Source organism: Carassius gibelio, chromosome B9, assembly GCF_023724105.1.
Source record: "Carassius gibelio isolate Cgi1373 ecotype wild population from Czech Republic chromosome B9, carGib1.2-hapl.c, whole genome shotgun sequence".
NCBI classification, from domain to species: Eukaryota; Metazoa; Chordata; class Actinopteri; order Cypriniformes; family Cyprinidae; genus Carassius; species Carassius gibelio.
Window position 1 is genome coordinate 11,498,853 of NC_068404.1, and position 26,918 is coordinate 11,525,770.

General features: G+C 37.1%; 1 protein-coding gene across 1 annotated transcript; it reads right to left on the reverse strand.

Moving 5' to 3' along the window:
- Positions 1-2,340: 2,340 nt before the first annotated feature.
- Positions 2,341-4,494, reverse strand: cdk5r2b (cyclin-dependent kinase 5, regulatory subunit 2b (p39)). The gene has a single exon (XM_052564674.1). The coding sequence runs from the start codon at positions 4,244-4,246 to the stop codon at positions 3,344-3,346; it is 903 nt and encodes a 300-aa protein (XP_052420634.1). The 5' UTR covers positions 4,247-4,494; the 3' UTR covers positions 2,341-3,343.
- Positions 4,495-26,918: the final 22,424 nt, after the last annotated feature.

Genomic DNA, 26,918 nt, shown 5'->3' on the forward strand with positions numbered 1-26,918 from the left:
ACCCAAATATGGTATGTAAGTGTTCCTGTGGCTCAAGTGGTAGATATTTTTTTGTTAGCAGCGCAAGGTTGTGGGTTCGATTCCCAGGGAACGCATGTAAACGTTAGCCTGAATGCACTTTAAGTCTCTTTGGATAAAAGCGTCTGCTAAATGCATAATTTCTTATTATTATTTTTTTTTTTTAAATATACAATTGTTGTTGTTGTTACTTTCACTTAAAAATAGTGACCTTTTTATTTGAGCTAAGTTGGGAAAGTAAAAATGTAAACAATAACAACACAGAGCATCTAATCTATAAATACAGTAAGGTCTACCCTCCGCAGGTCTCCTCAGTGCTCACTAAGACAAATCACTCTTATAATAAGCTCTTCTGGGTTCTAGGGTGTCATTGAGTAGGTGAATGTACAAGAGTTAATCCGGACATTATCTGTGCTAAATCCAGTACAACGGCTTTTGCATAACACACAGGTGGAAGGAAAACATTTCCAATCTCTCCTGCACTAAACAAGTGTATAAAATTAAAAACGATAAAATGCTTTTTACTTTATTCCTTCCTTATAAACTAACTGGTATGTTTTAAGGCACTTAAAAAGGCCAAACACTTTAGTTTCTTATATGGTAGATTGCGTTTACAAGCATGATGCCACTTGCTGGTCATGTTGGGTCAAGGATAAATGCTATCATTAAAGGAAGCTGAAGAGTAATCAATATAATTCAGGATAGGCTGCTGAAATAATAGTTTCTGATAAACACAACCCTCTGTGACAGGAGAGGAGTGTTGGCTGGTACCCCCAGAGAAACCTTAATGATGTGATCCAGTGACTAACTCCCAGCCAGTGGGTGGCACTCAATGTATCATCCATTCAAGTCAGTCACTGAACTCCCACTCCCACTCTCTATACAGTCAACATCCTCCATCTTGCTCTCCCCCAGAGAAACTGGAAAAAAAAAAAAAAAAAAGTATAATCAGATTTGCGGCTAATTAGTTCATACTGAATGCTTAAAAATGTAGCCAAATAATAGCCTGTTTGAAACATTCTATATTATTAATGTAATTTATAATTATATTATAAACTGTTTAAAGACATGTTTACAACATGAGCAATAAATTTAAATGGAGGTAACTGTAACAATAATTAACTATAATATTAGCATCCACACCAGACTTTGATTTCCAATGTGATATAACCTATTTCTACTAATCTGGGATCAGTTAGTGGAAAGACTTATATAATACCTCTTATATACAGTATATATAGCAAGGGCTCAGTGTCATAAGGGCAGGCAGACGGTAGCTTCTGAAGAAAGCCTGCTGACAGATTAAGAAGCCCTTTTAACAAGTACAAAGAAAGAACTAATCCTGTGCTTGGCACTTTGGTTAGGGTCTCTGGAGAAATCACTTGTTTACTGAGGATCTGAGGAACTAATAATGCACAGCCATTCAAGTGATACTGTTTTTAGATATTATGAATCAGATGTCCACCATTTAGAACTAAATGGGGAATTCCTTTTTTAATTCAAATTTAATTGATAAATTCTGGAATTAGACTTAGAAAATTTGAATTTCAAGAAGAAAAATGACAAATTACCAAAATTGTAAATAAAACATTCAGACGTTTCACAAGAAAATACTAATTCTTGCTTTCTACTTCAATATATATATATATTGAACTCAAAAGTTACCAACAACTTTCCTAAATATTTAAGAACTTGCAAGTAAGCTGCAGAAATATAGGTGGAAAACGAGGTGGCTGCATGTTGTTTACAAAAGAAGTTTAAAATAGTTCCAAAACTGGAACATGTGTTGATTGCGAGCTAATTTCCTACTTCAAAACTACTTGCCTCCTTGATGTATATTTTTTGTGTGCACGTGGCTACGTGCTGCTTGAAGACAAAGCGCGTGAGGTTCCGCAGTGCTGTGAATGAGCGATCCTGACAGACAAGAGAAAGGAGTTCACACGTCTTCCGTTGACCGAGAGAAATCCCTCTCACAGACTGCAGCAAATCCCGGCCAATGAACTCGAAGATCATTCATGTCGAGTGTTTTATTCACAACTCTGCGACATTCGCTCTTTCTTACTTTCAGGTGAACGGGACTGGTTGATGATGAAAAGCCCATAAAATAATTTACTGCCTTGGAGTCGTAAACAAGATTGATCCATCTGTAAATTAACTGTAGATTCATAATTAATATTAGTTTCCTTCCTTTTTCAAAAACTATCATTAGGAATCAAAGGGCAACGAATATAAGGGCAAAATAAATATACAAACCATTAGAATGAACAGAGAGAAAAATGTAGATTGTTAGTCAAACGAAAAAGTAAGAACAAGTGACTACAGTTGTACGAGATTTTGAGTTTTATTGTACACTGTAGAGATGATGGATATGGCTTGTCCCAAAGATCAGCTGAAGTTATGGATGCTATGTAATATTATAATATATCGTCAAATGGCACGTGGTCAGTGCATTAATGAGCTTGTGCATTATCGATCAAGAAAACCAGTCAGACTGGATTTCATTTTGTTCAAGCAAGAGCACTGAAAAAAATCATGTCAAAGTATAAAATAAACTCCAAGCATGATCTACCCATTTTCCTCAAACCAATGTGAATCAAAACAGTAAGATCATCCCTGAATTGGCACATAGAACATCTCAGTGAAGAGAAAACACTTTCAAGTTTCAAATCCAGATTGGCTGGAGACAGGCGTCTGTCAACAGAATAAATGAGCACGAATAGGTCAGGACCTTGGATAGTTCCATGCAAATCTTCAAATGGAGCATCATCCTCCTGAGACCCATGCAGTCATTTGTGTATGAACTAATAGGCCTACCTTTTAATCCTTGATACAGCAACTTCCAGACTTTTTTAATAAGAATGTGGCCATTACAATAGGTTATAACATAATTGATATATTTTTTTAGAACTAAACGAATATTAGGCTACTTTTGTTAGGCTACACCAAACACTTTAATTATGTAAAACGGTTCTAATGCAACATTAGACCTAAAATATACAACTTTTATTTAGGTCTCAGAAGGGTAGTGACCCAAATGACAGATAAGGCTGACAATTATATAGAATAAATGTTGTGCCTTCCCTTTTTATGAATGACTGTGAATCACAGCAACAGATGTAAATACGACATGCATAAAGCTGCAGCTACACCGGTGATGCCATCTAGGCAATTACAAATCACTTCATCGGGGCTACTGTTAAAACAAAGCCAACACAGCAGTGTCATAAATACTAAATTGATAAACCGGCTCAAGGTGCAACGTAACAGTCACTCACGCAGAGCTGATTACAGTTACGTCCAATAAATCAGAAGTATCTGATCACACTCAACGATCCAGTTCGCCTGCATCCTTCTTATAATCGCCTTCGGTTTTTAAGTCTTGGAAAACCTCTGTAAAAAAGTGCGGATCCATGTTAATCTGCAGCATTTTGCCGCTCAGTTTATCGATGACATCTAACGAACGTTCCCAGAACACGTCCTGATTGGTGTCGACCATGAAGGGCTTGAGAGGGTACGAGATCTCGTTCCCCATGTAGGAATACGCCAGATAGAGGCAGGTCAGAAAGGTCCCGTGGAGTTCATGTGAACTGTCAACATCCTGGCTTACAGTTTCCCTAACGAGCAGATAGACGAACACGAGGTTGGCAGGCGTGATGAACCCTTGGTCCTGCCAGCCCTGCAACAGCAGAGTCCTGTCCACGTTTCGGAACCAGAGGACGACCTCGTTTGGGGTGAGTTCCCTGACTTTGCAGCATCGTTTGCAGAGGAATTCGCCCAGACAACGGAGCAGCTCCCCGGTGGAGGCCTGGACGATCACCTGCCTCGGCGAGACGAGCGACTGGCTGCTGGTCTGCTTCTGAACCGACACCAGTTGCTTCGCCGCTGGAGTGAACAGGTCCCGATCCTGATCTAGATTGGGAGGAACCGTGGGGATGGGTACCACGAGAGGTACAGTTTTCGTTTTCTTCTCGGACTGTTGCGATTTCCTGGAGTTCTCCTGATTCAGATGCTCGACCTGACTGTCGCTGCTCGCTGGCAGAAGAAGAGGATTCGGACTTACTTTCTTGGCACTTTTTCTCTGACATGATGCAGTCATTAGCCGCTTAAATGTGAGCGTGGACACGACCACTGACGGCTTTTTAAGGCTTTTCTCTGTTTCCCCGTCTCCTCCATCTTTCAGAATGGTCCCCTTAGTTACTATAGGGGATATAGAGAGCACGGTCCCCATATCGCAGACAAAAATGTAATGTAACGGTCCTGCGAGCGCGGAGACGTCGCGATGGAGATCGAACGTACCAGATCACAAGGGCAGTTCCATTTGGTTAGTTAAACTGGCAGGTTAGCAGGTGGACTGACAGCACATCAGAAAGGAAATTCCTGAGCAGTCACACACCTTCCACTTCTTCTGTAGAAGTGAATGCAAGCAAAGTCCTCCTGCATTGCCTACCTCAACTAGAGGGGATTTGTGGTGAGCCAAACCAATCTGACATCAGCTTCTGCTAACCGGGATTATCCCAACGTGTCTGCGTAATTAGCCAACCTCAGGGCTACAGAGGACAAATGACAGACTAAAGCACCAATAGAAGCAAACCCCTGCGTTCACATTATCACTTCAGAAGGTGCAATTTTTAGACCGCATGAGCCAAGGATAGTTCTGCTATTCCCAGACAGGGCACAGTTCTCTCCTCAGCACTTCCATTTAACCTACTTAGCACTGAAACAGCTGAAAAAGAAAACAATAACCAGTGATTAACCAAGATAAATGTAATGGGAAATTAAATTGAAAAAAAAAAAACATTGTTAGGCTATTTTTTATTTTGCTATTTGTCCCAGAGGGTTTCCTAGATATTAAAAAATATATATTTGTTAAAAAACATATAAAATAAATGACATTCCTAATTCTTCGCACACGTTTTTGTTGCTTGGAACAGCTTACTAAAAGTCTTGGCAGAAACGGACGTTACATGAGCACTCCTTTAAGTTTCCATGAGATTATAAAAGGATACCCAGATTCATCAAGCTGCTCCGTCATGCTTAAATCTGGATTAAAGCAGTAAACATTAAAGTTTGCTCTGTAAATAGCCCATTTAAGACAAATTCAATCAAACGTCATTTATTCATATTTGTCAGGAGACACCTATAAGTGTCATAGAGGGATTTTACATTCGTTTTGCTGATGATACAGAAGATATGATGCAATATAACAGAATGCAATCCAAGCATGAAATGTCACAAATCCTGTGTACATTTACAGTTTTCATAATACATAATTCCAGGTTTATTAGACAGTTAGATCAACTTTCAGATTAACACACTTGTTTCTGTCCAAGTTGAATGGTATGTTCTTTGCTGCTGATCTCTGTGACTCTGCTGAATGACAAAAGTCCTGTCTGATCATAACAGCTGGCAGGACAGATAAACTGTATTATACCTTTGAAGCATACAGTATTATAAGAAAAAAATAATAATGGATTTTTTTTTAAATAACTGCACATTATGGCACAAAAACAATCCAATACAATTACTCACTACTCATATTGAGAGTATTACTCTTTGAAAATATGGTAAGGTTACAGTGTAAAAACCAAAAACATAAGAAAACCGGGGAAAAAGAGGAATTGCCCACAATGCAGCATCTCACTGGTAGAACTGAGAGTACTGCAGTCAGTGCAGCATTTCTATCTAATGAATACACATGAGGGTTATGAATATTCACCTCTTGCAGCAACCTTACACAGTTACTGTGAAAAGCAATGTGTCTGAAAAGAAAATGATTACCTTTTTTCTGTCAATCCAGTAGGCTACATTTCTACTAAAGGACAATGAAATGATCTCTTTTCATAATAACCAACCATTATTATATTAGCTATATCGGTAAGCATCTATTTTTTATAAATTATATTACAGTCAGATGTGGCATTTGCCAAGCTTGTCAATATTACCTAATTACAGATTAGAATCAGCATCACGGTTAGACAACAGTTGAGAGACAACTGTTGTGAATGAAGAACTTGCTGAGTCAAGGCAAGGATATGTGAGTTACGTCTCAGATTTACAGCAAATTCTTTATTAGAACATTCTTTAAATAAAGCCAGATCATTAGAAAAATCTGTAAATCAAGGCTGTTTATTACCACTGTCCTATTCTTGGAATGAACTCCTTGCACTCTATCGCCACCTTGTGGTCAGTTATAAGCAGCCTACAAAAATTATAAAGCAAAGTTGGTTTAAAATTGGATGACACTGACCTGCTGCATACATCACATCACATACTGTTCAGAAATATCTGATCTTATAAATGGGGGTGCATTTATGGGTGTATTAATATACATTTTATTATTATTAAAAAAATGTATATATTAATTTCTTTTTATATTTTATCTAAATGAATACACATTAAATCTACAATTATTTGTTTTAAATGAGTACAACATTGTACAGCATAATTTAGGCTACAGTATTAAAAATGATTTTAAAAGTGAATATTAATTGCATATTAAAGTGTATTCACTTTAGTAAGTGTTAGATGAAGGCAAAAGTAATTTAAATAGGGGAAATAAACATGCACAATTGAATATCCAATATGGATACTGACTACTACTACTAATAAATAATGAATAATAATTTAATTTTGACCATTAACCAGTATGTTGCTGATCATTAATTCTTAATTATATAGATATAAATAAACTGTATATGGTTTTCTCAAAGTATCTAAAACTAATTTCAGTTAATTTAATCACTGCATTAAGTAAGGACAGAAGAGGGCACCATCTACTAAGTCTCAGGAGTGCAAGCGTTTGGAAGAAGTGCAAAATCCTGATGATAGGGAGAGCTGATGATAGCCCCTGTCAGCAACGCCCTTCAGCACCTCAGGCTAATATTTAATAACCCCAGGCAAGAGCTAGCGAAATTATACACCCCCGGGATCCCTATCTGTCTAATATTCTCGCTCATGACAGAATCCTGCTTTCATCCGAGGCACTGCTGCCAACAGAGAAATCTCTGAACAAATGCTGACTATACCTCCCCAGCTGTTAGTGGAGGAAAAAGCTCTTCATATGAAGGACAACCATTTGTTCAATTTGTCCACATTTAGGTGGAAATACTTGGAACAAGCAGCGTAAAATCTAAAGGTGTTAAATAGAGTTTATGTAAATGTGTAATACAGATTTAAGAATGCTCACACAACTGCATGCGTTGAGTACAAATACTACCCTACCGCAATTAATTACCAAACATGTTAAGGGGTTTATGGGAAAGAACTATGAGCATATAATCTGTGCCAAGGTCAATAAAGAGAAAAACTCAATGAACTCAACTATGTCATTGTGCACAATAGGCTGTGGCTGTTTCATTTCTCTTGCCCTGTAAAGCACAAGAATTTGTCCACCTCTTTGTTGTGGGTCACATCAAAAGCAAACACAGAGATCATGTTGCTGCTCTTATCACAGGGTTGTCCATCAGGACTCCAGAAAGGGCTTAGCGGCACAGCCAGAGGCAGGTGGGCGGCACAGCACATCACTGATAGGCTTCTGCAGCTGGACAACATTGAGACGATAAGACAGAGCGGCCTAAACAGACACACACACACACAAGAACAGAGCATGAAAAAGTGTTCAAACAAATAACACTGTAAAAAAGAAAGATTCTTTATTAGGATTACTGGTTCTTTAACATTTATGGAAACTTTTCCTTGACTTTCCATTTTCATTTTATAGTGGAGAAGCATTGATAATATTATTTAAAATGTTCTCCACACTAAAAAAATAAACTGAAAAGTTCTTTGGAAAACCCAAAATGGTTCCTCTATGGCACTGCTGCAAACCTCCTTTTTAAAACCACATTTTTAGGAGTGTAGAATGGAAAACGCATAAAATCACAAAGTAAAAACAGGAGGCACTATACTCGAAAAGGAATAAAAGTTCTGGATGTTGGCTTCAAAATGCAACAATGTCAACCACAGCGTTTCGTTTCGTCATTTATTTCGGGACAGGGCCACTGACGCATAGATTTTGGTAAATAAAATGCCGAACAATTATTAGAAAGAGCAAAACAAAAATATAGCAACTGTAGTTTGTATTTAACAATGAAAAAAAAAACATAAACATAAACATAAAACCTGCCAGCTTTGTTTAACCTGACTGGGTCTAAATGAAGATCAAACACTGGTTAATACTAATACAGGCTCAATATTACTGGCCGAGCTCTCTTGAGCACAGACACACCTGCCTTTGATCAAAGCCTGCTGCATGAAAGCCATGCATAGTGCGACGCGGTGTATAGTCCTGTCATGCAAACAAACCTGCCGCTATATTTAACTGGCCAGCTATCACTTGAAAGGCCTGTTTGTTTTTATCTTAAGCTGAAAGACATCAGACGGCATCTGCTGCCTCAAGAACATGAGGGGAGGAAATCTATAACACTGACTACTAAACTAGAAATGTCTGGTTATAGCATAATTATTAAAGCTGTCACACTTCACTGATTATGTTTATTTATATAACAGCTAGTTTCCGTTCTCGAATTTAGGTTTTGTCTCACTCTGCTTCTCTGTGTAGCAGTGAGGTATTTCTATAGGTTACACCAGTGAGACAGTAGGTGATGACAATACTCTTAATGAGTAAATCATTCATTCATTCATTCATTCATTCATTCATTCATTCATTCATTCATTCAAATACATAAATATGTTGAAAAAACAAAACAGGAAATGCTCCTCAATAAACACAAAACACAATTAAATTCCATTTATGTGCAATTTAGTTGTATAATTGGCCAAATTCACAAAGAAGCGAAACATGTGCGTCACTGAATTATTCACTTACCTGAATCAGTGTTTTTGAACCAAATCATTATGAAAAGCAGCTATTATTTGCAATGGTTAAATCTATTGTAGCTTTCTGCTTCAGAGATATTTTCTTTGGCAAAGCAAAAAATAGACAAACAGTGACTAGCGTCTCTAAAATGTAAGTTACTCTGTATAGGCTTGCTTGTGTTATATTGCGTCGTTGTTGTGCTGAAGGGATTTGTTGACTTCAAAGAAATAATTTTGCTGTTTACAGTCATGTGATCCTTGATGGATATTGATACTCAAGATTGATTCACAGTCTGATTGCTAATTATCCCACTGGAATTATAATTTTCATTTTATGCCAGGATTGAGGTAAGCACTGGTTTACCTGTGCATTTTTAATTTTAGTCAGATAAAGCCAACACTCTTCCAGAAATCTGACTACTATGATTAGATTACAGGATGATGGTAGATGTCATAATTACACCACATGACTTTAAACGCTTTTCTTTCTATCTTTTTTTTTTCTTTTTTTTGAGTGAAATTGAACTTTTGTGACATTTTCTCCATCTGTTGTCTTTAGTCACGGCTCAGGATGGTCACTAGTGAAGGATTTGGCACATGACCGAATTATGCCAGTAGGGTGCTGCTAGTGGAACAGAACTTTTTTTTTTTTTTTTTTTTTTTAATCAAAGTAGTGACATGTCACATGCTTTTAAAACAGTTCCAGAAATTCAAGCAATCCGCTTAATATTTCTGGGGACATAATTTGGGATTTTGTATATTTAAACTCTCAGAAAATCAATATATCTTTCAGAGGCTCTGTGCAAATACGTTGATGTACAGATTAACAAACTGCCTAAATGTCCCACCGATGAGTTCTTGCTGATGGTCTTTTGGGTGATTGGGTGCAGGTGATGCAGAGTGAGACCCCCCAGCTGGTGCTGTGTTTAAGTTCATGTCTCACATAGTCTAATTACTAACAATGGAATCCTACAAACAGTAAACCATATAGTCACATTGATTCTACATTAAGGTCTTAATCAGCTGTACAGGATGTTCGAGACATTCAAGAACAGATGTAAGAGGGTAGAGGGGTGTTAATAATGTTTTCTTCCATAACTTATTTCTGATTTGCACTGATAGTGTATATGCACAGGGGCCTATCTTTCACAGGGCCAGAATATGTCTTCAAATTAATACCTAGTTAAGTTAATAGTTTTTGCATAATTGTTTGATATTAACAAAATATTTTGGCTTGAGGAAACTGAGGAATTCTATGTTCTGTTTTTGTAACCCTCTGTAATCATATGTATTATATAGAACAATAATGTAAAATCATATTTGAATATTGAAGAAATAAAACGAGTATTTAAACTATTTGAATGTACATAAAAATCTTTTAAGAAGACATATAGCCAATTAAGTAAATATCGAGAAAAATAAAAAAATACTGTTTTTAATGACAATTTACACTAATTTATTAATAGCTGTGTTAATTAAATGTAATTAAAACAATTACAAATATGTATTTATTTGAGGGAGCTGATGGGTGATTCATAAGTTAAAAAAAAATTTAAGTTGAGAAAATAGGGTAATTATTTAAATAAAATAAAATTAGTTTTTATTATTAATTTGTGTCTAAATTTCTCTATTTTGGGCTTGTCCGTTTGTGCATTGCACTTTCCACAACAACCTAAAATGGAGCATCAATTGGTTAAATTTTAGATATAGAGAATCCTCCATATGTTATTGTGTGAGTAATGAATTCAGTGTCAAAATTGTGTTTCACCAGCAGATGGCATCGTTGTGTGTTTATGGCAAGCGTGAGTGTTGAGTTCTATAAATCACTAGACAACACGGGCCATGTGTTTGGGGACAGGGTCATGCTGAATACTGTGCCACTGCCAGAATCAACAGACGGATCCCTGATTCCATCTAAGTAATGCGACTCATGAAAGGCCAAAGCCCTGTGATAAATCCATTACCCACAACTCCTGTAGTCATTGTCCCACCTCTTACTGACCTCCCCAGATAAACCCTACAATCTTCCTTTCCCAAGGCTGAGAAACTCACTCGGACGTCCGATCAGCCGGAGAAATGTTCAACGCTTCATTTCAGGGCAAATGTATAAATACGTTTATAAGATCATCACTTGGTGTCCTGTGGTCTTTTATGACACCAATGAATGACAAAGTGAGGGTGAGAGACACAGTGAGCAGATTCCTGCGCCCCAGGCCCATTTATCAGCACGTTTGAAGTGCCGTATTGACATGGAAAACACATGAAGCATAACCGCGTGTGTCCAGAAGTCAGTCTTTAGCAGAGAATCAAGATAGTATTCTGATGCAACTCTAATTTACAGTAAATTTAAAGATGTTATTGAATGCATAATTTAAATAATACAGTAGTGGGTGGTGCAGCATACTGGTTAAAATGGACAGCTGCAGGTTCAAACACTACTGTGGGCCATCTATAAACTAATAACCCCTTGGAGAAAATCACTTGACCCCAAGTTACTCCAAAGGGATTGTATTTATGGTTTTTAATCTGTAAACTGCTTTGGACAAAAGCATCAATGAATTGGGAAATCAAGAAACTGTTCAGACTTTCTCTGCTTTGCTTGTGAAAAAAGAAGTGCGCTTAAATGTAGTGAATGTCCACTTGTTGTTTATTTTAAATTCTAAAAGTATATTTTTAAGTAACTGTACTTGCAGATAAAATTATATTAATTAAATAAAAAGTCTCTTTAAGTGTATTTAAAGAGAGTGTACTTACACTTTTGTACACTTAAGAAGTGTACTGTGTAATAATGTCAAAAGAAAAGTTGAACTTTTAAAGAAAGTTTTATATCATTGTATTTTAGTCTTTTGTCATGCTTCATGGAATTTAAATTGCTGACTTAAATACTAAAACACAGGTACAGTAGCCAACATGATTATAATTTTAACTGTAGTGAGATATTCAGTATTACATTTAATGTAAACACATACTGAACATGTTTCAACAGATAATGACACATAAGTTTTCTTTGGTTTGCCATTAATGCTTGTCAGTATATTTGACAGCATAGAAAAATTGAAGTAATTATGAATAAAAATTTAAAGGGACAGTTCACCCCAAAATGAAAATTCTATGATCATTTAATCACCAACAAGTTGTTACAATATGTATGTCAATGTATGAGTTTCTTTCTTCTGCTGAAAAAGAACATAAAAAAAATTAAGAATTTTTAAACATGTGGGTAATCAAACTACTATTATAATCCCCTTGGTTTTTCCCCTTTGGCAGTCAATGGAGACCATCAACTGTTTGGTTACTCAACATTCTTCAAAATATCTTTTTTTGTGTCTTTAATGTGTTTTCTATATTCTACATTTTCTATATTCTACATTTACACAAGCTCTTCCAACCCTATTTTTCTGTTGAACATATATGCAAATTTATAGAAAATGGTTGTTTTTTTATTTATTTTTTGATCTATACAATGAAAGTCCACAGTGACTTTTAACACAGGCAAAAAAATGTATTCACAATATCTTTTACACAGAAAAAATTAGGTCATACAATAATTTTTTTTTTTGGTGATTTATCCCATGCAATAAATTCATTTTATAAGCTTATTATAAAGTGTTCCCCATTAAGACACCAGTCCATTGCTCAAATACAGTGAGCACACCACTCATTATTTAATGCTAGAGAGCAACAAGATTTCCACATTCCTTTTGTCAGACGGTGGAACCAAGCTCTGAATGGGTTCTGGCTGCACACTGGGTTCTTTCACTGACACAGAGGGAAGACCGGTTCCCTGGTCTGCAGAGTACTTCAAACACCTGGTCCAAAATCAACAGCACATGTTGAAAAGCACTAACAGCGACCCGTTCCACACTGGGCGATGATGTCACCTGAGCCCGCCATACTGCAACACTATGACTTGTCAAATTAAAGAGAGAAAACCACAGAGATGTGTACCCCTTGGAAGCGACGAGGCCTTTTTCTCCTTTCCTTCTGGGAAATGGAGATTGTGTGTCGGGAGGCCAGTTTCCAGAATCCACCTGCTGCCAAGCTTTAATGGCGTGATAAACAAAGAGAAATCGTTAGAAAGCATTAAAAACACAGCCTCTAACTCGCATGCGACTTTGGTTTATGAGAAAGAAGCAAATGCTCTACTCTCTAAAAGCTAAGAATAGAGGCTCTTTATTTCGTTTATATATCGGTTTACAATTTATGCAGTGCACTAAAGCGGGGGAATTGCAACCTTATAAACATTTTTCAGTAAGCATCCTTAAAGCAGCTAGAATTAGAATAAACCTTCACAACGGAGCAGCTACTGTACACGATACAATCATAAAACAGCCAGTATAGGGTATAAAACAAGGCTCTAAATTTTCCATCAAGTGCTGAAAACAGTTTGTGTTTTGACCCAAAAACACCCCCAACAGCAGCTATTTTTTATTTATGTACATTATACTATACTATTATGACTACTATTAGCATTCTTAATGATTCTCCAACAGAGGGCAACACAGGCTCCCATATCAGATGAAAGGACAAAATAACAGCGTAAACCAGCTTCATAGCCCATAATTGAGTCTCTATACGCACATAAAATGACATTTCTTATTTTAACCATCACCCTTCTGCACACAAGAATGATTCATCAGTGCGTAAAAAGCTGCTAAGTGTAGCCTAGGCCAAAACATAATCCTTGTCAAGTGTACGATATTAAATAAAGCCAATAATTTCAGCATCTGTTCTCATTATGCCTAAATGGAGAGTAATTGTTTTCAAATTTGAAAAATGTGGCGATGGAGCTCTCAGCTACTGCTAATGTGGCTGTTGTTATTTCAGAGCGACCCAAAGGAGTATTTAGGCAGCTGCCGAGGCCTCCGTCCCAGCCCTGGTATCATCCCCCCATCAGGCACTCCTTGAAGTGGTTTTATAAGACATGACGAGGGAGCCCAGGCCGAAAGTGATCAGCGGGCGACGCACATCTGAAACCCATTTCCCGCAATTAAAGGGGAGAGACTATCAGCTCTAAACATCGGCCGTTTCCACGGTATCGGTTCAAACATTCGCCTCGCGCGCACATTCCCATAAACAGTGACAGAACATTTCCAAATATATTTGTTTAGAGAAAAAACACAGTGGCCGTTCCAGCTGGGCCTGGAGGGGCGCTTGTATGGATCAATAAAGGTCGTGTTTTTGACAGTGGTTTGAAAGTTTGAGAGCGGTCCCAGCATCTACACCTGGGGTGGGACGGGTCTCGATGTGTAGCAGTGTGAGTGTGTGTCCAGCTTGAGAAATACTTCCCCCGTCAATGCCTTCACTGGTCATTTTCTCCCTATTTATGAGCTCATCAGACTTCAAACACAATAAAACAAATACCAGACATGCAGCAAGTGGTATGGCAGACCTGATTGCTATCAGAAACTGCAATCAAGCCAATTTAACCCGAAAATGCATTGTTATAATTCCAACACGCAAAGAGATAGTAAACAGCTTTGACTTAGCATTGTTTGGTTCACTGCTCCCCATGCTGAAGTCTAAAAATGCTTCGGCCAAAAGCATAATAACTTCTGAAACTAATTCTGCAATGATGGGTTTTGTGAGATAAAGAATCTGTTGATTTACTGAAGAAGCGCTGTGAGACATACTCTTTCTTGAGTGTGTTTTGGTCCATATTAAGGTGTTTATATGTGAGTGTGATAATGTGTGACGGCCGGGGGCAGTTTAGCATAAAACGTTTAATATTACATCAGAAACTAAGGGCAACAACAAAGTGATTCATAAAAAGCCTTGCCATGCATACAAATAAAAACATGGTTAGGGAAGATGTGTTCTCTAGGACCTTTTAACTTTTGTTGCTTCACTTTTTCCTCAAAAAATGTAACTTTTGAAAGATAAATGGGTCACAGTTTCATATTTAAGGTCCAATTTTTGCCATTAACAAACCAGTAACTATGACTGTTGTCTCAATAAACACCTAATGTGCTACTTATTAATAGTTAATTATTAATGAATACAGTATGTGCTTTATACTTACTAATAAACAGCCAATATGTTAATAACAGGCATGCTAAAAGCAAATTGTTGATAATGAGAACTGGTCCATACTAAAGTGTCACAGAAAAGTTTTATGTCAATATTCAATTGTTTGGACTCAAATTTTGATTACTATAAATGACAAAACATGATCTAATCTTTATTATTATGTAAAAACAACAAAACTATTAGAACATTTCATAAATGGAAATACAGCTGAAATAAAATAAAATATAAATATTAGATACAACAGTTGAAGTACAACAACTGAAAATAAATTAAACAATTATATTTATTAACTAAAATAAAATGTGAAAATCTGAAAATGAAAGCTCAGAATATTAATAACTACTGTATTTTACTACTAAAATAACTCTGATACTAAACCACTTAAATTGTTTTCATTAAATATTTTGCATTTTTTAATTGTCATTTCGAGTTTAGGTTGAGCATATTGCAAACTTTAAAACATCTGGGACTTAAAACTGAGCACTGCCAGAATGTTAATTGAAATAAAATGATTAAGGATGGCTTGTGTCTGATGAACACTCCAAGAGGCTTTAGCTTTAGCTCAGTCATATGAAACAGATTTCCCTGTGGTCAGACATGCTCTCCTCGGTGGAGGGCAGATGTCTCTGTGGACTCAACCACTTGATAGTGAAAGACAGAAATGTCAAAAGCTAAACTGTCATGGGGGATGATCCTGGTTCATCTTTGGGGCAAACTGTGCCTAAGCTCATTACAAATATAAGGCAGGAGATGTTCCTTGGCTACCCAGTCTACCTAGTGTCTGGACTTAGTGATGAAATAGAAATGAAGAGAGGATTCCTGCATAAGGTCTGACAACTTAAACTACACTTTCTTTGTAAAATGATCATGTATGCCCTGTGTGGTCTCCTTTCATGGTTGGAAAAGTTACAAAATTAGCGGGAATATGATGTGTATCATGCCCATATGACAAAGGCATAAATTAAGGACAAAATAAGATGTGGCCCAAAAACTAAAAACACTCTTTAATTCTTTTTTTAAATTACATCCATCTATCTATTTATTATTCATACCACTTGGCAGGACTTCTATTCAGTATAAGAAAACAGAATATAATATAATGGAAAACTGATGGATAATCAAACAAAGTAGGATTCAACTAAAGAATGTCATTTTAGAAATGTAATACAAATGTATATGATGAATAATTCATTTTAATTTAATTTAAAATTCATTTAATTGGATAAACACATTTTTATTTACAATGTGTCACAAAAAGTAGATTTCAAAATAAAAACCTATACTAGAAAAGAGAAAATTTGTTTCCAGATGCCACGTGGTTTGCTATTTTGTATTTAACGTATATTTATAAATACTTAGTCTACAAATGTCTGTTCTTCAGACCCAAAACTTAATGAAATTTGTTGAAAAATGTAGAAAAACTAAAGATTGAAGACTGAATGTTCCTACAATCCTGTTATTACATTTAAACCGAATACACTCTTTAAGACATCGTTGCAGTCTTTGGAGGGCGGCAGTATGTACCAGCCTCAGCCCATAAAATGGCCATCAGCAAGGCCTCTGGTCACTGTAAGGCAATATGAGCATCTCAGCGAGAGCCTGCTAGACTCATCCATCTCTGTCCGGCATCATTGTCTGCCTGCTGGCTGGAGCTGCATCTGGTGTCACCATCTCCGAGAGAGTCTGCCTGCAGCCCCATAAACATACTAATCATTAACACAAGCCTCTTCAGCCAAAAGTGCTACACTCCCACAGCTGCTGAGAGCACTAAAGGCGCACATAAATCTGTCCTGAGAAAAGCGAGCAGAGGACACGCTCTCTGGTGGGCACTGGGAAAATGGACATTTGTTGCCATTGGGATGGTTGCCGTTGCTGACGGGAACAAAGGTAACCTTTTGGACTACGGAGCGGGTTAGGTACCTCATTGGGCCATATGGTTTCATGTGTTTATGCTTACATTGAGCTTTCCAATGAGTTACCAAGCCTATCTGTTCCAGACCAGAAATTTGGAATGATACATGTCTTTAAAATACACGCAGATGCTCCAGATGTTGATTATTTTTGTGCTGGACTGAACTATGAAAAATGGGTCAAGGGTAATGCAGAATTTTGCCCCACTGAGAATTACTTGACTTTCACATTATTTGATTGTTTTGCGTATTTTCATAAGTCCATGTCACTTTCTGCCATGCTTGCTTGGCAGCCAATACCATCACTATTATGAAGCAGCAATAATTGCAGATGCCCAGAAGGAAAATACAGCTGCATAAAATAGCACAGAGACATGTATATATCATCAGCTCATCAACTGCTGCAGAAAACTGAACCAATCAAATGTGATGAGCTTAAATAGTTTGTTTGTGCGGTTTTTGAAGGCACCAGAAGGCGTAAACGTTTCCAGTCTTTGGCACAATATCAGTAGGATGCTTTGTGCCTCTATGGTTTCAACGAAGCCTTTATTATTGAGCAAAATGTAAAATATACATAGTTTATATATTACTTTATATTTTATATATGTACATAACACTGAGAACAATTAATATGTTTATTAAGGATAAACATCTAATTTGAACAGGACAATTTGTTAGAGAGTCAGCTAGTGATGCAATTTCTTATTGTAGACCAGCTGTCACCAATGCAAAGGTAAGGAGGATAAAGTTTAGAGCTGTAATGCTCGTTGTGTCCTGTAGAGGGGGCACATCCGAAAGCTCTGCACTAAAAGCCCTCCAGTGATGCTGAAACCCACCTGCCTGCCAGATGTCATTGTGCTTGTCCTCCATGATTCATAGAGCTTGTGTTTTTTTATTCTCTTTTTGCCCTCACTGCTGATGGTATTTCTCTTACCCTGGTATATGTTTACAGTAGCGTATTAATCTTGGAGAAGGTGAGGTGAGGTTAGGGAAATTACACCTGATGACAGGGTGACTTTGGGGAATCCCAGATACGTCACTTTGCTAAGGTTACCAAGTTATGGTATATCAAACTCTCCAAACCTAAAGTTTTTAGGGACACTTATACGTCATACTGTATGCGGTAATTATTCTGGCTGTCATACAGATCCAGGTGAGTATAATTTCTGCAATATATTTCTGTTATATTTTAGAACAGTTTTGTTTTAAAAATCACACTCCACATGAGTTTGCAGGTGATCTAGGTGTTGGTTTTGTTTATTTAGTTACACTGGATTTTTTTCTTCAGTGTTTTGTCATTGTTTACTCACCAACTTATTATACCATAAATTATGAGATTTTCGTTTATCAAGTTTTTTTTTTTTTTTTTATCAAGTCTGATTTTAAATAACATGAAGGTAAGTAAAGGGTGAACTATCTCTTTAAGTTGTTGGATGATATAGTGGTTACCTTGTTCTTACACTGACAATTATTGGTGTGGACGCAGCATTAAAGGAGTCATGAACTGAGAAACCAAAATCCCCTTGATCTTTTGACATATAAGAGGTCATTGTACTATAAAAACATCCTGTAAGTTTCAGAACTCACAAATTTCCCGCTAGTCTAAAAACAGCTTATATAGCCAGTCTGCCAAAACGACAGCTTGTGGAATATGCCACTCTATGATGTAATAGTGTGGCTAAACACTGCCTCTGAAGTAGAAGATCAATGCCTGCTTTTACAGCACTGCCTGTTTATCCCCGCCCAAAGATTCACACATGTAGTAGGTAAATGATGAGAGAGGCATATACGGGCAGAAACCAAACAAAAAGATGGCTCCAAAGAAAACGAGGCACTGTGCTTTTCCAAGCTTGGGAAAAACACAGTCTTTGCATTGCCTTCTTTTTGATCCAAACCACGTCAGTAAGAAGTTGGTCCTTTTTCCACTTCATTTTACAGCAAACTTGTTTACAAACAAAGAACAAATCAAGGCTGGACTTTCAGGAAGATTGAAATTAAATGACAATGTTACTGATTGCTTTGTCTGTTATTACAGATCGTTTGATATGTATTGAGTTATTTATGCATTTTTTGCCTAAATTAGAGCAGTGTCCATCTTTGAAGGATTTGAAAGATACAAATTAAGTGTTCCGACAAGGGGGGTCAAACAGGACAGTAAATAGCCTATTACTTCTAAATTATGTTTGTGATGTAAAAATGGACATTATAAGTATACCTCAGAGAACTGTACAAAATAATAAAAAAAAAAAATCATAACCCCTTTAAGCAAATTTAAAGCAAGTTGCATTCAACAGGTCATGTGATTTCAAAGTGGCTGCTCCTGTGCGGTGACCTGTCCCTGTAAAATAAAATGGCTTCATCTCATGTGAGTGCATTTTGTTTTCAAATTGATGTTCATTATGTGTAAAGCGACTGTTTAAAGGTAAAAATCCTTGATTGATTTAGCAGATTTTGTTTTAAAAAGATGCTAATTGATGGACTGGATGGACTTGTGTTGTTGATTACTGTGAAGTTTTTATCAGCTGTTTGATTGACGCCCGTTCACTGCCGATGATCCATTGGTGAACAAGTGTTGTGCTGCTAAGTTTCTCTAAATCTGATGAAATAAAAAAATAGCATCTGCATCTTAGATGGCCTGAGGGTGAGTACACTTTCAGCTAATTTTCATTTTGGTGTGAACTCTTCTTACACAGTGATTGCAGAATATGCAGGACAACAGAAACCCCTGCTAGTGTCTGTCTGTACAGGTGAAAAACTATTTTGTTCTAGTTGGTTAAAGCGCTAATCACAATCTCAGAGTAATTATCTTCTGTTTACCGGTGAAAGCAGCTCGCAGTACAGCGATTTGGAAAAGAGGCAGAGTAATCCTCAGAGCATTTTACAGTAGACTATAATTGCTTGCTTACTGTCAAGGAAACAAGCCAAGCTCAATACTAAGTTGATTACCTGTGGTATGAAAATACTTAAAGTTTGCTTAACTTCGTTGTATTACCGTCCAGTAAACACTGCACTCACATACAATTTGGCGACTAGAGTTTGAAGAGCGTACGGGAGCCAGAAGCATAATTCTGACTGATTCACGACAGCAATGGAGCATCACTTAATGAATTGCTTACACAAACATGTTCAGTGTTGTTATGGAGACTGTCGTTTTTGTTCCCAGCTTAGAAATGTTGAGATACGTTAGTCAGCACTGGCATAATTTTAGCATATGAACAAGTATGCTAATACACATTTTTGTTGTGAATCCAAAGTGGGGTGGGGGGTGGTGATGGAAAAGCACAGCAGAATGTGGCCTGCGAAAGTATTTCTGCAGCTGGTAAACAGAACATGTGCATGTTTTCTTGTGTATTTTGAGATTTCACTAGATTCTCAGATATTAAACGTTCAAATGAATGAGTCCATGGCAGTTTTTATTTACACAACCACAAACTGGCAGAGGTAGAAAGAGCAGCCCTGTCCCTACGAAAGGAACGGTCTTTAATATTTGTTGAGAAAGCCACAGCGAGGGTGTTCCCCCCGGATCGGTGGCCAGCTGTGGTGGCTGGAGCCTATAGGCCGTTTGATCCCTGGTAAAGCTGAACTTCCCTCTGCCTTCCGAGTTCAAATGCTTCGGGTCGCCTGGTGGAAACGTTACGTTTCCGCCAGCAGCAGCGGAGTGGCCCAGCTGCTCGCGGGCCGTCGCCGCCAGAACCACGCCAGATCCTCGACATGTGTCATAGCCACAATTTACTGAGAGCAGTGTTGTGTAACAGATATATGATACCACAGTACTTATACAGTTATTTTTAACATGGTCAGTCTCCTGCCAGCAGCAATTAGGAGCATCACATCTATGGGAAGCCCAAAGAGCCACAGAGGCTGATAGGATTTCTGTCAGCTGAAATAGGATGTTTTCTGTATTCACTGTGGGACAAACACATGCTTTTCTCACCATCTCCATATAAGCCTCAAGCAAACACATGATTGGATTTGATCCATGTTCCTGTTTTTCCTTCAGTTTTTTTTTTTTTTTTTTTAGTCAACAACAAACAATATTTCAGTTTGTCTTTATCATGTTTGAAATTTGCTCTAATGATCCAGATGACGAGCGCAGGGTCCTTTTTTTAGTAATGAAATGTGTGCTGTGATACATGGGAACAAACACAATACATAATTCTCCACTGAAATTAATACAAGCTGTATCAGGGATTTCTGCACAAGACTTTATGAGTCCAGGGATTAAGCAAAACAACGATGGAATGGATTTAAGAGATTTTGGAAACAAAAGGAGGATTATATCATTATGAGAAAAGTTAGGTTTGATGGCAAAATATTAGAACTACATCCGATCGTAAACAGCTAATGTAATGATATTGCTAAATCAATGACACATGGGTCAGTTTGCCACAATGCTTTTTTGTCTGGATCTGTTGAAATCAGTTTATACATACAGGGATTTAAATACACCACTTCTGTGATAAGCATATTTTTAATTTCTGAATTAAAATTCATATTAATATTTTGCTGGGGCTTTAATTAAAAAATGTATGCGTTCGCCTGTCCTTACAGTGCAATGAAGAAAAATGCCTGACATTCTTGAAGACAAAAACCCTAAAAAACTTTAACATGACATAATCATTTATTATTATTTCATATAATACATTTGCTAATTCGTATTCATTTGAATATAATATATTAAAATTAAATAGATAAAATATATTTTATCTAAAGAATGAACCTGTTCATTAATATTTACAACTTTTATCTTAAAACATCAAATATTTTGATATTTGATGACAAGGCACGTTTCGTTGTAATATCATGTGTTGTGTCCCTCCAAAAACAATGTATTTCTGAATTAATTATTTAAAATATTTGTAAAAAAATATTAAACCATGAAAAAAAATAACGTGTAAGATATAAAATATGTTTTTACTTTTTGCTTTATGGTTACAGCATATGACATTTCAACCTTATCTGAATCAAACATGAATACAAAGACTACATTTCTACATGTAATGTAATGTAAGCATTCTACATTTCATGGACATTCTTATTTGTCATTGGCCCACATGTTACTATAATACTTCTGGAAATAGAGAGTTTGGTCGTCTGCACACAGGCTGAGTGGGAAGTGAATCATTCCCTACAGACCACAGACCATCTCACAGTGATGAGTGTGTGCACCGGCCCCCTCGTGTTCCCATAGAGTCATCCTCACACACTCTCTGCCCTTAGACGTGTGTGTGAAGCAGTGCTACCACATCAGTGCTGGCCCAGTGCAGCCTGCCTACATTCCCCTGCACACACACACACACACACACACACACTTCTGAATGCTGGATGCCCCACCCAGCTAAAGACCGGAGGCAGTATTCAGACACAAGCACAACTACAGTATCCAGTTGTAGGAAGTTGTGAAGAGCTGCACTTGCATGCAGTCTAATCTGGGGGCTTGTTTGCTACTAATTACATAGCGTACACATGTAAAACAACCAAAACTGATAGCTAAATGCTGGTCTAAAACACTTGATGTAGTATCATGATGGTGTAAGTCAGTCGATTAAAGCATGGCGGCAAACTTGAGATGCTGTCTAGCACTGTGTTAGGAAGAGCCACCACAGTACGGAAGAGCAGACTTCCGTCTTGTCGCCAAATTCCACGGGTGATAATAAATGACAGATCCTGAATCACTGGGTGTTTAGAGGTGTTATGATGTGAGAGAGCACACATCTTCAGTACAGCTCAGCTTTGAAAGGCATTGAGCAATCAGATGATACATTTGCTTTTTGCAAGGCTTGATTCTGGAATAATTGATTCTGATTGGTCGATCGAGCCATTCTGCAGTCAGATAATTTCAATAGTGACCACTAGATTATATACAAACCTGTGGCCTCTTTCTTTTCTTACATACACTACCATACAGTAGTGTGGGGTCATTTAGATCAGTAATTATGCAATAAATGTAAATTAAAAGTGACAGAAAAGACCTTACTAAATATTTATATTTTAAAACAGTGCAATCCAAGAATTCATCCAAGAGTACCAAAAAAATGTATCACAGTTTCAACAAAAATATTAATAATCACAAGTTTGATGTTTTCAGCTTTGAAATGTTTCTTGAATAGCATATTAGAATGATCTCTGAAGGATCATGTGACACTGAAGACTGGAGAAATGGCAACTTAATAGAATGTTTTTCTATTTAATTAATTATTTGTCTAGTTACTGTACAATAACTGAAAAAAAAAAATGCATCATCTTGTCATTACTGCAAAATAACTTCTCTGAGAGAGATGCAAGAGCCCAACACAGGACCCTCTGCTCTGCCTGGGTTTTTTATATGATAATGACCAGCTGACTGCACTTTATCCCTAACGTTTAGGACTATGCAATCTTACAATAGTAAGCAGGCCTCTTATCAGTATAATAGGTAGTCTGAGTACTTGGCCAGAATAAGCAGAAAAGTGGAGCAGCCTTTATGCCTATCCAAAAGTTTGTTTCAGAAAGGCTAAATCCTTAGTGATCCTAGTGTGCATTTGCTGCTAAATTGTATCATATCTAAAGGTGAGTTTAGCATGTATTATACATGATGAATAATCTAATATACAAAAGAAGTGAAAAGCAGTTTGGTTGTCATGATAATCATGAAAGGGGACCATCTACTAATGTAAGATGACCCCCTACAGGAGAGGAGGCTTTAGTAAATGTGTCCCAACTGTTATCTATAATCTAACTACAGATAACATTAACTATCATTGTCAAAAAATGTCAATAATGTAAAATATTAAATCAGACATTCTATGTAAAGGTATGCATTTTGACACTTCAGGTAAAAAAAAAAAAATACAAAAATAACAATCCTTATCAGGTATACATACGACTTGCACTGTAATTCTATAAATTATGTACTCTACAAATCTAAATGAATTATTGTCCCCTATGATACATGAGATTACCACAGCTAGGACGGTATTAGTCTGCTAATCTGACATACGGCTTGTTTTGGGACTGAAGGTAGTTCCAAGTGGAGACAAAAGATATTGCCCTTTTGGGGAACATGTGTGTGAAAAAGAGTGTCAGTTAAATGAACTGCTGAAGAATGATGAACCTCTCTTGAACTCCAGAAGAACAATAGAATTGTTTTTAAAATAGTTCTGGCAGATTTGTGGCTAATAATTAAAGTTATATATTACCAGCTCAGTCCAGCTAAGTGTTAATAGGTGTTTTATGAGGCAATAACACGCAGGTGTGCTCTGTGGAGTCGGACACAATGACACTCTCTAAGAAACTCCTCCTCTCAACTCCGCTTCTGCATGGAGAGCTGCCAGCGACGCCAACTGTAAATTAAAACTTAATTAACATTAACGTGACAGTCAATCGGTTAACTAGAAGAAAACCTGAGATGTAAAGCTGAGGCACTGCCATTGTTTGCTTTCTCTGAGTCTCCCATCCCCTCTCGATCTGAGACTTTCCCCCATATGAACAGGTCTGCCCTTAAACGTCCTGCTCCGAGCACAAAGCGCTGCCTTCATTTGATCTTTCTCCACTTCAGACATGACAAAGGAGCTGTATGGTTGTAATTAGTGTGAGGAGGATAGGGCACGCCTCCTTCGCTCTCTCCCTCTTCCCCAGCTGCTGTCCAGGAGCTCAGATGAAAGGCTGGCTTTAGTGATTCAGATCTAAGTGATGTGGTCCAAAGCGGCAGCAACAACAGCAGGTTCACATGCCGGCCCTATAAATTGGCACCAAAGTGCACATGGAGCGTGGTGCTGGCTGATGAGTTATAAAAGACCCCGGCTTATCATCTGGATACAATTCTATCATTACAGCTTCCTGCTGTCTGTGAGTGTGGGCATAGCTAAACATTCAGCTGATAGTGGTTGGAGAATGGCCCTCGTGCACCCGTGCAGACAAGGGGGCAAGATTGCGAAGCCACACAAGATGCAGTTTGGTGGGAAAAAAAACGAGTTTGCACCACGAGCCTGTGATGCGACCCCTCCTGACCTCCAACTCGCCTGTAGGGCGGCCGCAAAATAATTCACACGGCCAGTTACGGTAAAATCCACTCCCTCGTTCTCATCTTCTAATTGAAAAGAGGGAAGTTGTTCAGCTCTAATTATGTCTGAAAGTTGAGCTGTAGACGGATGGCAGCTGCAATCACACAATTAGAGAGGATAATGTTTGCAAACATAAACGACAAATCTATAGGACAGTAAATGGATTGATGTGCTGCTGTAAAATGGGAAAAAATGTAGGCCTTCTTTAAGGGCAATCAATGTTGATAAAGAACAAAAATCAAGGTAACAGCAAGGAACTTAAACTGTGAGCAAAACAGGCCAATTTTGGAAGATTTAAAATCAGAAACACAAAGCTTATGATTTTAATTAAACCATTCACTTTTTTATTTTAAATAATGCATCGTTTGAGCTGTTGTTCTCATCTTTTTACAGTAGTTTTAGATTTTTAGGTGTTATGTTGCCAATGCAATCAAATTAATTAAGTTTCTTAGATTTATTGAAAAAATAATTCCCTTACGATCTGGTTAAACAATGCTTTGTTTAGTTTAGCTGAGAAATGGTTATGGCCTGAGACTCTGATTCACCTCCAATTAAAAAAATAAATTAATAAAATGATAATAATCGTAACTTTTCCAACCAAAGGTGTTTTCCATTGCCAGCATGTAGCTGAAGGAAGAACCACCCTGTTATTTCAGTCTTTAATGGCCTGACAAATTCAAAATAATATCCAGAACAGACATGCGATCTTCCTCCCTCAAACATCTCAGGTGCAAACAAAGGTGGAGAAGAAAGCATCGGTTTCATTTCTGTGTTGCTTGGAGAGATTTCAGTTAACTATTACAGATGTAATCATAGTCGCATCACTCTTTGCTGTCCTGTGGTTCAGAATCTCACCTGAGCTCAAGTTTTTGTAGGCATGACTTCATCTCTGAATACTGATTCTTTCATCATAAACTCCGCCAACATGAGTCATTTAGCCACTCATCTTCCCCTGCTACACTGGTTACAAAACTATTTATTCATCTTGTACCCAGACATTTGGACAAGCAAATTGGCTCTCTCTAAGTCTGGCCTCTGTTTTATCTAATGATGGTTGTGGTAATTGTCTTGCTTTATAATCAAAGGCTTAGGCTATTGCGAACAATTAACCCCCTCCTGACAAGTGTTTGACATCTTACCTCTGGGAGTCTCAGACTAGTAATTCTCAGTCTTTTTAGTTTATTTCTCTGAAAGCACTCTTTTATTTCAGGTCAGACATTTTAGAGGAAGCCTGTGATAGATGCAGACTTATTAAAGTTTAGTGAGACAATGATTGTTCAGATTGTGTGGTCTGATAGTCTCTCGCTGTTTACTATCCTGCGCTTGCTCATTTAAAGGTTAAGTCTTTGTAATTGCAGTGAGATGTTCAAACAGACCATGTTTTTTCCTCAATGTGGAGGTATTTTATGTGGACAGACATGTATAATTGTACTCTAAACAAACAATTTTTTTTCTCTTGATGTACCACATATGTTTTTTTTTTTTTTAATTTATAGATAAAAAAAGTGATTTACATTGCTCAAGGTGTTGTCCATGCAGGGTCTGACTGATTTGATCATCTTTACCAGTTGCTACACCACCCTACTGCTAACAAAATCTAATCCTCACCATATAGTCATGCCAAAAAATAAAAATTCACCTTTTACACATTCACAAAACATTATTGAGCTTCATTGACTATGGCAACTTTTCAGAGTTTTTTTTTTTTTTTTTTTTTACCGAAAAAAAGTCAGTCATATGGGTTTGCAATGATTTGAATAAATTATGACAAATGTTTATTTTTGGACATTCATTGCAACTATATCTTCAATTATCCCTTTAAAGATTTGGTGTTGTAAGATCTTTGGAAAGCTTTAGAAAAAGTCCCTTATTCTTATCAAGTCTGCATTAATTATTTTTATTTGTTTATTTATTTTATTTATTTTTTGAACAACTGTTTATTGAATTTTCTTTTGGGAACAGTAGTATAAGACAAAAAGCAACTGGTCAAACTTAGAACCATTCCCACCCCTTGGTAGACTTAATAATAATAATAATAATACTAATAATAATAATACTAATACTAATACTACTACTACTACTACTACTACTACTACTACTA

What these genes read in the sequence shown, in the direction of transcription:
- cdk5r2b (XM_052564674.1), bottom strand. Translation starts at nt 4,246, where the DNA reads ATGGGGACCGTGCTCTCTATATCCCCTATAGTAACTAAGGGGACCATT.